General features: G+C 45.9%; 1 protein-coding gene across 6 annotated transcripts in view; it reads left to right on the plus strand.

The window, feature by feature from the left end:
* Positions 1-7,858, plus strand: part of LOC101935053 (butyrophilin subfamily 1 member A1-like) — a 62,312-nt gene extending 54,454 nt beyond the window's left edge. For 5 of the 6 annotated variants that reach the window (XM_065562452.1, XM_008175663.3, XM_065562454.1 and 2 more), the window contains one exon: positions 112-7,854. In XM_065562452.1, the coding sequence (XP_065418524.1) occupies positions 112-626 (515 nt within the window). In that variant the 3' untranslated portion in view covers positions 627-7,854. Of the gene's footprint in view, positions 1-111 lie in introns of all 6 variants that reach the window. The other variant, XM_065562451.1, reaches the window with a different exon arrangement.
* Positions 7,859-13,003: the final 5,145 nt, after the last annotated feature.

The following is a 13,003-nucleotide window of genomic DNA, read 5'->3' on the forward strand; positions in this document are numbered from 1 at the left end:
GAGATTTCCTGGTTCACTCTCCAGATGGGACAGATTCTGTCAGTGACATGATCAAACCCTCCCCCCAGGACTGAGCTTTGCCCCTAACGCTCTGCTTCTCTCTCTCCCCAGTGAATGTGACTCTGGATCCAGACACAGCTCATCCCCAGCTCATCCTGTCTGAGGATCGGAAAAGTGTGAGATGGAGAGACACACGGCAGGATCTGCCCGACAATCCTAAGAGATTTGACACTGAGTTCTGTGTGCTGGGGTGTGAGGGATTCATCTCAGGGAGACATTGCTGGGAGGTGGAGGTGGGGGGTGGGGAATTCTGGGCTGTTGGAGTTGCCAGAGAGTCTGTGAAAAGGAAGGGAGGGATCAGTCATAACCCTGAGTGGGGGATCTGGGCTGTGGAGTGCTGGTGGGGTCGATGCTGGGCTCTCACCTCCCCTCCGACTCCCCTGCCCCAAAGCTGGGTCCCCAGCAGGATCTGGGTTTGTCTGGACTGTGAACGTAAGCAGGTGACATTTTTGGATGCTGATGATGAGTCCCCAATCTTCACTTTCCCACCAGCCTCTGTCCCTGGGGAGAGAATTTTCCCCTGGGTGGGAGTAGGGTGGAGTTCCCAGCTCAGACTCTGTCACTGAGATATGGGAGAATATCACTCGGGGGACCCTGAAATCAGCCTTTCTAGCCTCGTACTCCCTAGTCTTTATGATCTTGGAGGACACCTATGTACCCAACCTTCTGGCCTCTGTGACCCTTGGAATTTCCTCCCCAACCCTCCTGCAGGAAGGTTGGCACCACTGTAAATTATCAAACACATGAGGGATGGGAGGGAGTGGACAAAAATCACAAGATAAACGAGTGTGACAATCTATGCCCCAAAACAACACCCTGGCACCTCCATATTCACCACTGTAATATAATTATGATCTGTTTGGTCCAAGTATGCCTTGTGAGGTATCATTCTAAAGGTCTTGATCTGCTAAACATTAATACCTCATTGGATTTATGTACTATCATTGTATGTGAAGTAATGAAGTTTTGCTATGTATGGTTTCAGAGTAGCAGCTGTGTTAGTCTGTATCCGCAAAAAGAACAGGAGTACTTGTGGCACCTTAGAGACTAACAAATTTATTAGAGCATAAGCTTTCGTGGACTACAGCCCACTTCTTTGGATGCATATAGAATGGAACATATATTGAGGAGATATATATACACACTACAGAGAGCATAAACAGGTGGGAGTTGTCTTACCAACTCTGAGAGGCCAATTAAGTAAGAGAAAAAAAAACTTTTGAAGTGATAATCAAGATAGCCCAGTACAGACAGTTTGATAAGAAGTGTGAGAATACTTACAAGGGGAGATAGATTCAATGTTTGTAATGGCTCAGCCATTCCCAGTCCTTATTTAATCCTGAGTTGATTGTGTCTAGTTTGCATATCAATTCCAGCTCAGCAGTCTCTCGTTGGAGTCTGTTTTTGAAGTTTTTCTGTTGTAATATAGCCACCCGCAGGTCTGTCATTGAATGACCAGACAGGTTAAAGTGTTCTCCCACTGGTTTTTGAGTATTATGATTCCTGATGTCAGATTTGTGTCCATTAATTCTTTTGCGTAGAGACTGACCGGTTTGGCCAATGTACATGGCAGAGGGGCATTGCTGGCACATGATGGCATATATCACATTGGTAGATGTGCAGGTGAACGAGCCCCTGATGGTATGGCTGATGTGATTAGGTCCTATGATGATGTCACTTGAATAGATATGTGGACAGAGTTGGCATCGGGGTTTGTTACAAGGATAGGTTCCTAGGTCAGTGGTTTTGTTCAGTGATGTGTGGTTGCTGGTGAGTATTTGCTTTAGGTTGGGGGGTTGTCTGTAAGCGAGGACAGGTCTGTCTCCCAAGATCTGTGAGAGTAAAGGATCATCTTTCAGGATAGGTTGTAGATCTCTGATGATGCGCTGGAGAGGTTTTAGTTGGGGGCTGAAGGTGACAGCTAGTGGTGTTCTGTTATTGTCTTTGTTGGGCCTGTCTTGTAGGAGGTGACTTCTGGGTACTCGTCTGGCTCTGTCAATCTGTTTTTTCACTTCAGCAGGTGGGTATTGTAGTTTTAAGAATGCTTGATAGAGATCTTGTAGGTGCTTGTCTCTATCCGAGGGATTGGAGCAAATGCGGTTATATCTTAGAGCTTGGCTGTAGACAATGGATCGTGTGGTGTGTCCTGGATGGAAGCTGGAGGCATGTAGGTAAGTGTAGCGGTCAGTAGGTTTCCGGTATAGGGTGGTATTTATGTGACCATCGCTTATTAGCACAGTAGTGTCCAGGAAATTGACCGCTTGTGTGGATTGATCTAGGCTGAGGTTGATGGTGGGATGGAAATTATTGAAATCATGGTGAAATTCCTCAAGGGCTTCTTTTCCATGGGTCCAGATGATGAAGATGTCATCAATGTAGTGCAAGTAGAGTAGGGGCGCTAGGGGACGAGAGCTAAGGAAGCGTTGTTCTAAGTCAGCCATAAAAATGTTGGCATATTGTGGGGCCATGCGGGTACCCATAGCAGTGCCGCTGACTTGAAGGTATATATTGTCCCCAAATGTGAAATAGTTGTGGGTGAGGACAAAATCACAAAGTTCAGCCACCAGGTTAGCTGTGACATTATCAGGGATACTGTTCCTGATAGCTTGTAGTCCATCTTTGTGTGGAATATTGGTGTAGAGGGCTTCTACGTCCATAGTGGCCAGGATGGTGTTTTCTGGAAGATCACCGATGGATTGTAGTTTCCTCAGGAAGTCAGTGGTGTCTCGAAGATAGCTGGGAGTGCTGGTAGCGTAGGGTCTGAGGAGAGAGTCCACATAACCAGACAAGCCTGATGTTAGGGTGCCAATGCCTGAGATGATGGGGCGTCCAGGATATCCAGGTTTATGGATCTTGGGTAGCAAATAGAATACCCCTGGTCGGGGTTCTAGGCATGTGTCTGTACAGATTTGTTCCTGTGCTTTGTCAGGGAGTTTTTTTAGCAGATGGTGTAGTTTCTTTAGGTAATCCTCAGTGGGATCAGAGGATAATGGCCTGTAGAATGTGGTGTTAGAGAGTTGTCTAGCAGCCTCTTGGTCATATTCCAATTTATTCATGATGACGACAGCACCTCCTTTGTCAGCCTTTTTGATTATGATGTCAGGGTTGTTTCTGAGGCTGTAGATGGCATTGTGTTCACCTAATCACATCAGCCATACCATCAGGGGCTTGTTCACCTGCACATCTACCAATGTGATATATGCCATCATGTGCCAGCAATGCCCCTCTGCCATGTACATTGGCCAAACCGGTCAGTCTCTACGCAAAAGAATTAATGGACACAAATCTGACATCAGGAATCATAATACTCAAAAACCAGTGGGAGAACACTTTAACCTGTCTGGTCATTCAATGACAGACCTGCGGGTGGCTATATTACAACAGAAAAACTTCAAAAACAGACTCCAACGAGAGACTGCTGAGCTGGAATTGATATGCAAACTAGACACAATCAACTCAGGATTAAATAAGGACTGGGAATGGCTGAGCCATTACAAACATTGAATCTATCTCCCCTTGTAAGTATTCTCACACTTCTTATCAAACTGTCTGTACTGGGCTATCTTGATTATCACTTCAAAAGTTTTTTTTTTCTCTTACTTAATTGGCCTTTCAGAGTTGGTAAGACAACTCCCACCTGTTTATGCTCTCTGTATGTGTGTATATATATCTCCTCAATATATGTTCCATTCTATATGCATCCGAAGAAGTGGGCTGTAGTCCACGAAAGCTTATGCTCTAATAAATTTGTTAGTCTCTAAGGTGCCACAAGTACTCCTGTTCTTTTTGCTATGTATGTATTACTGAAAGATGTGAAGTTGGAAACACCTACAAGTAGTCTTTCAGGTACAACAATGAAGAAGCTAGACAGTGCTAATTGCCAGTGATAAGGAAGCAGATCCAGGGGAAACGCTTGCAGTAAGAAATCAGCAGCAGTTTGAACATGAACCAAAAATAGCTGATATGGAAAGAGAAGCTGCTGAAAGAGAGTGCCTGTGTTTTGAACATGAATGGCATACATTTGATTGCAGTAACTAGAAGCTAAGGCAAAAGTGGACAGACTTAAGCTCCAACTCAAGAGAATGAAGGAACAACAGGAACTGTATCATCCTACCAGGGTTGTGAGTTCAATCCTTGAGGGGGCCACTTGGGGATCTGGGGCAAAATCAGTACTTGGTCCTGCTAGTGAAGGCAGGGGGCTGGACTCGATGACCTTTCAAGGTCCCTTCCAGCTCTAGGAGATGGGATATCTCCATTAATTAAATTAAATTAAATTAAATTAAATCCTGGAAAGCCAGCTCCTCTCAACAGCAAAGATGGGGATAAAATCTATCCAGTTTGTAAGAGTGTTGGTGTATTGTTTGACTCTAAGCAGTTATCTGTGTGTACAAAATTTACCTCAACACTGCCACCTTTTATGTAAATGATTTTACTGTAAGCTCAGGTGAAGGTAACCCCATAACTTGTGCAGAGAATGTAAACGTCAATGGTAAAAGCTGTTTATGGCAAATTACAGCTTCTAACATCAGTCTTGTTAAAGCAGATTTTGTCAAACAGGAAGATTATTTACCAGATAAGAGTGTGAATATTGTGATCCTCTATGAGTTTACTGTAAGTGTGTGTTTAGCCAGAAACCATCTTGAATGGTGTAAGGAAGTTATTGCCTAAGGATCTTTTGATTGGGGATGATTCAAAACTTTGTTCAGTCAAGTTGATAACATAAACCAGTCACAGGAAAGAAATAATCCTGAACTTGTGTCTACTAGAGGCAAGGATTTGCCTATGGAGGGTTTCTCCAAATGTTTGTATGAGGAAGATAGCTGTTTATCTGTGCAAAGAAGCAGTGCATATGTGGAAGAAATTTCTGAGTGTCTGGTATCTCAGAAGTGAATCTGGCATTAGACAAGACTCAGGAAGATGTTTCTCTAGGGCAAATTAAAGTTGGTGATCAGGTTAAAGCCCTAACTGAGGAAGGATGGGGTACAGCCTTGGTGAGTGATGGATTGTTTGCAAGTAAAGGTTTTGAAAGTAAGCCTGAAAAAGGTAGAAATGATTTGTTTAAAGCAGCTCAATGTAATGAGACTCTTTCTGTAAGAGAAAGTAGTTTATCTGTTAAGGGAGGGGAAGGTAAAAAAAGCTTAAGTTTAGTTGGGCATAGGCAGCTTTCTGCGCTGATGGCTTTGTCTAATCAGCAGTTTGGGAAGGCAAGGTTAGTGGAATGTGACTATCCCTATATCTTATCTGTTACCAGTGTGGAGAATTATGACAGTGAAGGAAATGGTCCTGTGTCTGTTAGGGGTAATGACTTTCCCATGAAGGGAACTACCCCAGTCTCCAAGCAGTTGTCTGTGAATAGTCATGTGTTCTGGCACAGAGGAAAGGATATCCCAAGCTGTTTGTTTGTTAAAGGGGAATGTTTCTCCAGCTCTTTTCTGTTTGTAGAGCAGACAGAAGAAGCCTGTCAGCCTCTGAAGGTTGAAAATTTATCAGTTGACCCAAAGTTGGTTCTAGATCCAACTAAAGCAGGCAGGAAGTGGTCCTAAATTTGTGTCTGCTAGGGATGATGACATTGCAAATAGGTTACATCCAGTTGATGTCATACATAGCTCCCAGAGACCGAGCGATTCGGGTATTTCTATTTTGCTTCTTGCTAGTGTTGCTGGGTAAAGATAAGACAACCTTGTCTGATCAGGGTGATGTGATATATCCAGGCACAAGGAGAGCATGAAGGTGATTTGACTGTTACCCACTGACAGTGTGGAAACTTGTAACAAGGAAAAGAATGCTTCTGATCTTGTGACTATGAAGTCTAGCAGTTTACCTGAAAGGGGGTTTTATGAAAATCCTCCTGATGGGTCAGAGGTGATTCTGGATGTAAGTGAAACTCAGATGGAGTTTGATGATTTGTCTGTTGTGCCAAAGTCAGTTCTGGACAGGAATAAAGTTCAGAAAGAATCTGTTTCAGTGCTTGATATTGCAGAAGGAAAGGAATTTCTGGGTGAAGTCTCTGAAGTCTGTAAAAAGTCAATAGCTGTGCCTAGTAGGGGCAAAAAGGAATTGTTTCCATTGACTCTTAATGGGCCATTGTTGAACAGTCATTGAAATGTTGAACAACATTGAAACAGTCTCTCTTCTGAGGAAAGTGTGTTCGGGCCTAGTGGCCAAAGTCTTTCAAATGAAAATGAATCCACTGAATTTGCTTTGAAATAATTCATTGTAGATTTGAGGAGATTTCAGATGGAATAAAAATTGTTAGAGAGCTTAAACAGCCCTATAAGCATAACCAGCTTGTCGGGGAGAAAATATTGTTGGGACAAGACTGTCTCCATGTTGATTCTTTGAGTAAACAGTCTGTATCTCAAGTTCAGAGGGAAGACTGTACAGCTGAATCTGCAGAACAGGAGGACAGTTGTGCAGTTACGAGAATACAGGGGATGACAGGTAAACTCTCATCTCTATAGATTTTGGATGTGTCTTGTAGTCTCTTGGACTTGACATCTGATTCCATGTGGAAGCAGAGGTTGGTGAGGGAAGGACAAAAGAACCTTGAGTCTAACATGATAGTGAAAATGGATGGTATCTCTTTAAGAAAGAGTTCAGCCTTGGAATTGGTAAAGCTTGAGGATTTGAAAACTAGTAAACAAGCTAGTGTCTGTGTTTAATGCAAATTACCTGGCTGACTGGGGGGAGAAAGACTTTCCCATAGCCAGCCAATGGATTCTGTTATACAAAAGAGTTCAGATTTTGACCCTACTGGACAGGGAGGAAGGGAAGGATTAAACCTTGCAAATAAAAGCCACAGGTTAACCCTAAAATACCAAAACCCCAAGGAAGTGGTTAAAATAAAAGCCTATGTTAAGGGAGACCCTGGGGGTCAAGAAAAAGCTACAGAGGTTCAAAAGGGATATTGAACAAGCTGACCTAAAGAATGATTTGTCTAAACAAAAGACTTGGCATACAAAAATGATTGTGAATGTACACTTGTAATACATTTGATGTTAATGCTAATGTTAACTTTTGTGACTGTGGTGCTGATACCAAGAACTGTAAAAATGTACAATGTACAGGGTTTTTTGGAAAAAACCCTGAACATGTTGGAAGTAATACATAAGAACTCATTATGTTGTAAAAGCCTTCATGGTTATACTCAGAAAAAACAGGAGTACTTAAGGTGCCACAAGTACTCCTGTTCTTTTTGCAGATACAGACTAACACGGCTGCTACTCTGAAACCCATGGTTATACTGTTTCATTACATGACAAAACAGTTTACGTTAAAAGGCCTGGTAATACTGATATTTCACAGTTAGTGCCTGTATCTAATCTGACACAAATCTGACATCAGGAATCATAACATTCAAAAACCAGTGGGAGAACACTTCAACCTCTCTAACCACTCAGAGACAGATTGAATGTGGCAATTTTGCAACAAAAAAACTTAAAAAACAGACTCCAAAGAGAGACTGCTGAACTTGAATTAATATGCAAATTAGATACAATTAACTTAGGTTTAAACAGAGACTGGAAATGGTTGGGTCATTACACTAATTGAATCTATTTCCCCATGTTAAGTATCCTCACACCTTCTATGGGTCATCTCAAAGGTTTTTCTTTCTCCTGGTGATGATAGCTCATCTAAATTGATTGGCCTCTTACAGTTGGTATGGCAACTCTCACCTTTTCGTGTTCTCTGTCTGTATAAATATCTTCTTTCTGTGTGTTCCATTCTATGCATCCTATGGAGTGGGCTGTAGCCCATGAAAGCTTATGCTGAAATAAATGTGTTAGTCTCTAAGGTGCCACAAGTACTCCTGTTAATCTTGAAACTGTACACATCAGAAAAACCACTACAAGCTAGAACTGCTGTGCAAAAGGGAAAATGAGATACAGCACCTCACAGCCTTCATGGATTCTGAATGCCAGAGTAAGTGCTCTCTGAAGAACATTAATTGCTATGTTAAGTCAACACATAGACCAAACCCTGGAATCACTAAAGTGTTTCACAAAGTGTGGACTAAGTTTTTAACTTGGGCCAAAGCGTGCGTCAATAATTTGGCCTTACAAAGACTTCAGTATAAACACAGCTTGTATCAATGTTGAAAGGTCCTTAATATGTATCCAGGAGCTCTAATTTCGCCCTTCCACACCAGTCTCATGTTGGGGGTGTGATGCATGGCTAGAAAGGGTTAAACATCCTGCAAAATAAATAACCCTCAAAAGAAAAGGTAAGTGATAATTTCACTGCAGTGTATCAGGTTGAGAAGAAATTAATGGGTTGGGAAATTTTCGGAGGGTTAGCCATCACCTTGATCAGCTACATCAAAGTGAAAGCATCACTTGCTTCATCTCCACTAGGACGGTATAATAATGAGATCATTGCCTTGTGTTTGCTATCGCATTGAACAACACACCTTTGTCCCAGTGTGGACATGAACTAAATGATGCAATCTAAAGGGAGAAAAAGGAGACATCCCACTCCCATCTCCCCTCCAGGGTTGTTTTCTGTGAACTTCCAAGTTGGTATCCATGAAGGGATTTAGGTGTTGCAACACTGCGCATAATAGCACCTAATTTTTAGGTGCTTAAAAAATCGCAAGACCAACACTGACTCACAAAGTCTAAGGGCTTGTCTACACTACAAACTTTGCCAACGCAAGTTATGTCACCATAAAGCCACTGCCATTAGTATATTGCTTGTGCACTTGCATACTTGTCTCCTTGTGTCAGTGCTGCATGACCTCACCAGCAATGTTTGTTTTGATGCACTGACAGTGGCAATCACACTGTAGAAACTTGCAATGCCGGATTGCTGCCAGTCATGGGGAAATCAGTTTGGAGCTGGAAAGTCCACTGTGGAGGTCATTGTCATACAAGCATAGAGGGCCATTAATTGTCTCCTGCTACGCAGGACTTTGATACTTGCAGGACATGATGGATTTGCAGCAATAGGGTTCCCTACCTTCGGGGGAGCGATAGACAGCAATCATACCCCTATTTTGGGCAACACACTACCCTGCTTCAGAGTACATCAACAGAAAGGGTTATTTTTCTGTGGTTATGCAAACATGTTGAGGGGGGGGTTGTAGGAAAGTGCTGCAGTGGAGATCTCCACGGACTACACAGGGAGGCGAGCCCATGACTGTTGAAGCTGTAAATTTACAACAGGCTGTAGCCTCTATGCCTGCTGTTGGAGAAGCCCTATTATGTCCTGGTGCATCTTCCTCTGCTTTTCCCACTGCCCCACCTCTTTCTGCCCCTTCCCCACGGCCCATTCCTCTTCCCCCCTGGGTTTCCCCCATTCTGCCCCCCACTTCAGCCCCCCTCCCATGGCCGCAAGACTGGAGAAGCTCTGTCCCCCACTACACCCCAGTGCTGCAGCAGGGAGTGAAAGCTCCTCCAGGCCTGGGGCTGCAAGGGGGTCCTGGGACAGCCCTTGCCATTCTCCTGCACTTCTGTGGGGGACCAGGATCAGGGCGCTGGGGCTTCTCCTGCCCCACCCGCCCCGCGCTTTTGCCAGAGAATGGGGTTGGGCACTGGGGCTTCCCCCATCCCGTGGCTTTTGCTGGGGATGGTATCGGGGTTCTGGGTCTTCCCCCGCCGACCCACACAGTGGCCAGGGATCCAGGCTTCTGTCACCCAGTGGCAGATTTTTTCCAGGATCCCCCAGTTGGCTGGGCCCTTGGGCACAAGTCACGTTGGCCCAGTGGCTAATCCCTGGTCTTCTGATTGGCCTGCTGCAGTTCCTTGGCTTTCACGCAGCACTGCCCTCTGTCATATCCCTTCTCCTGCATCCCCGTGCAATATGCTCACAGATGTCGACGTTTCTACAGCTGCTTTGTAGCTGTGCCTGCAAAGCCTCTTCTACCCACAGGCCCCGGAGATCCAGCACAGGCAACTCATAACTGTCGATAGAGGGGGGAGGCACAATTCAAAGGTTGAGGGGAGTCATGTGACTGCCTCACATGTTGCCTCTGCTGCCCACTCATCGACCCTTTACATGCTCCCCTCCTCGCTGTCCTTTCCCCACTTTGTCCCTTCACCACCATCCCCAGCCCACTACTCCCCCATAAACCCCTGGTAGGGCGCATCCCGCTCCCAGCACTGTGTGGAGAACCAGCCCCTGGCAGGAATGCGCAGCACACATGCAGCCTGCTCAGCAGACTCGTTCCTTCCCCACTGATTCTGACTGGCTTGGGGCACTGCCCAGGAGGAGCCGAGCCCTATGTGTGCCGAAGCCATCCGGAGTCCCATGCAGCACCCGGGGGACACTACGCTGCCACAGGGGAGCCTCTCCACCCCTCAGATAAGCACTAAAGTTATTTCCAGCCCAAGCAGTACATTCTCAGGTGATGTGTAAGAATAATTTTTTTTGGGGGGGGGAAATCTATACTTTTCTCATTTAATGGAAGTTGAATACCTGCTGTAAGGAAACGGCCTTAATCATGGAATCTCTCTCGACACCTACAAAATCATTATTAATTATTATTATTACAATTTTTGATCTTGAGGCTGTAAGGTCTTTCCCTTAGGAGCTGTCTCTCATGATGTTTATTTACAGCACCTAGCACAATAGGGTGGAGCCTCTGGCTGCTGCTGTATTATAGATAACCATGGCATTAACAGAAACAACTATTTTATAGTGAGACAAGAATGAATTTGGGGAAAGATGTAGTAAGAGGAACAGGTTGAATATCAACAGAGACTCCCGAAGCTTCCAATCTAAACTCCCATGCCTGCAAAATCTTACTTGGCTGTTTAATGTTATGACTGCCAATAGCCATTGAGTAAGGTTCTAGCCCCCATGTTTGCAGGGGAAAACTTGAAACTGAGACCCAACAATATCTGATACAGTAACATCTGTCTGAGTCTGCAGAGAGCTTAAGATAACAGCGCTGAGAAGGCAGAACGGCCCCATGCATCCAAATAGGGCATTAACTCCAAGAACCACCACTCTGGGGTCCTGTTTCCAGGCAGAGGAGGAGAAGCCCTGATCAGTCCCGCTTCCCTGCTGCAGCCCTAGCCGTTGAGCTGATGGGCCACAGGTGGGAGAAGGGACAGAAACTCCTCCAGAAGCTCCCTCTGCCTGGCTGAAATTCTCCCCTATCCCTTCCCTTCCCAGACAGGATCCCCCTTCCATGGAGACATGGGGCTGGTCTACACTATGGCTTTAGGTCAAAATAAACCTCATTAGGTCAATTTGATAATGAATGTGTCCACGCTACTGAGCCCCTTTCACCGACCTAAAGAGCTTTTAAAATTGACTCCTGTACTCCACCTCCTCGAGAGACGTAGCGCTAGAGTTGACCTTCCCGGGTCGACTTAGGGATAGTGTAGACACAGCAGCACTGTATATTTCGAAGGGATTGGCTTCCAAGAGGTGTCTGGACAGCACTTTCAACTCCACTGTACTTCTGGCAGGTACACAGGAAAAGCCCTGGGAACTTTTGAATTCTCATTTCCTGTTTGATCAGCATGGAGAGCTCACCACCACAGCTGACCATGGCTGCCCAGGGCCACAAACACTCTTGAGCATGGAGCATACCGGAGACACTGGATCTGATTGCTGTTTGGGGACAAGAGTCCATGCAGGCAGAGCTCCAAACCAGCAGAAGAAATTGCTGACATCTATGCCAAAATTGCATAGGGCACATGGGACAAGGGCTACACCAGGGGGACACAGCAGTGCCACGTGAAAATAAAGGAGCTCAGACAAGCGTACTAGAAGACAAGGAAGGCGAACCGTTGCTCTGGTTCTGAACCACAGACATGTTGCTTCTATAATCAGCTGCATGCCATGCTAGGTGGGGACCCCACCAGTACCCCAAAACTCTCCATGCATACCTCCCAGGAGCCTCAGGTGGCCTCAGGCAACAATGAGGAGGACACTGTTGATGAGGAAGAGGAGGAGGAGGAGAATGCACAGCAGGCAAGTGGAGGATCCATTCTCCCTGACAGCCAAGACCTTTTCCTAACTCTGGAGCCAATCCCCTCCCAGGACCTATTGTTGCTGGACCGTGATGGCGAGGAAGGTGCCTCTGGTGAGTACATATTTGTAAACACACTATAGGGGTTAAATGCAATTGTGTTTAATGTTTAATCTGAGTTAAACAATTGGGATACAGTAGCAGCCAGTCCAGCTGCACAAAGGGTACTCCCTGGAAAAGGCTGTTTATGTGCCTGGGGATGGAGTGGGAATCCTCCATGGATGTCTCTAGGAAGCTCTCATGGAGTCACTCTACAATCCTCAGATCGAGCACAGCCTCCTCTCTCTTAGCAGGGACCAGACCCCTCTGGACACAACAGTTACTGAATCAACTCCCCACACCCTCCCCATCAGACCCCCACCCCAGAGGGCCAGGTGTAGTCAGGGCTGGGTTAAGGAACAGGTAAACTAGGCATGTATCTAGATTGGGGGGGAGGGGGCTCAGGACCCTGCCCCATGGCAGCAGTGGGAAGGCTCAGTGCTGGCTGCCCCACTGCCCATTCAGGTTAGGCCCAGACCTATGGCCTATTTTGGGGGGAGGGGCTCCAGGCTACTCATTCAATTTTGGTGCCAGCACCCCACATCTTCACAATGGGGTGAGGTGGAATGCTGAAGCCCCTTCTGAGTGGACAGAGCACCAGTAGCTGAACCAGACCAGCAGGAGCTTCAGTGCCAACAGCCAGGTATCCAGCAGGGAGCTGCAGTGCGGGTCTACATTGGGGATCCAGCTGGGAGAGGGGCAGAGGGGAACCCTGGGGCAGGGTGTGACATAAGGGGCTTTGCCCAACGCCCAGCGATGGGTTAATCTGGCCCTGCCCATCACCAAACAGAGCTGGTGGCAAAGCACTGAACAGTGACAACTCCATGGCCCGAGTCAGGGGAGCAGAGCTTGCAGCTCCGGCCCAGGGCTAGTAGCCAGTGAACCTGGCATGGAGACAAGAGACCATCTCTGACAAACTGC

Source organism: Chrysemys picta, chromosome 12, assembly GCF_011386835.1.
Source record: "Chrysemys picta bellii isolate R12L10 chromosome 12, ASM1138683v2, whole genome shotgun sequence".
Lineage (NCBI taxonomy): Eukaryota > Metazoa > Chordata > Testudines > Emydidae > Chrysemys > Chrysemys picta.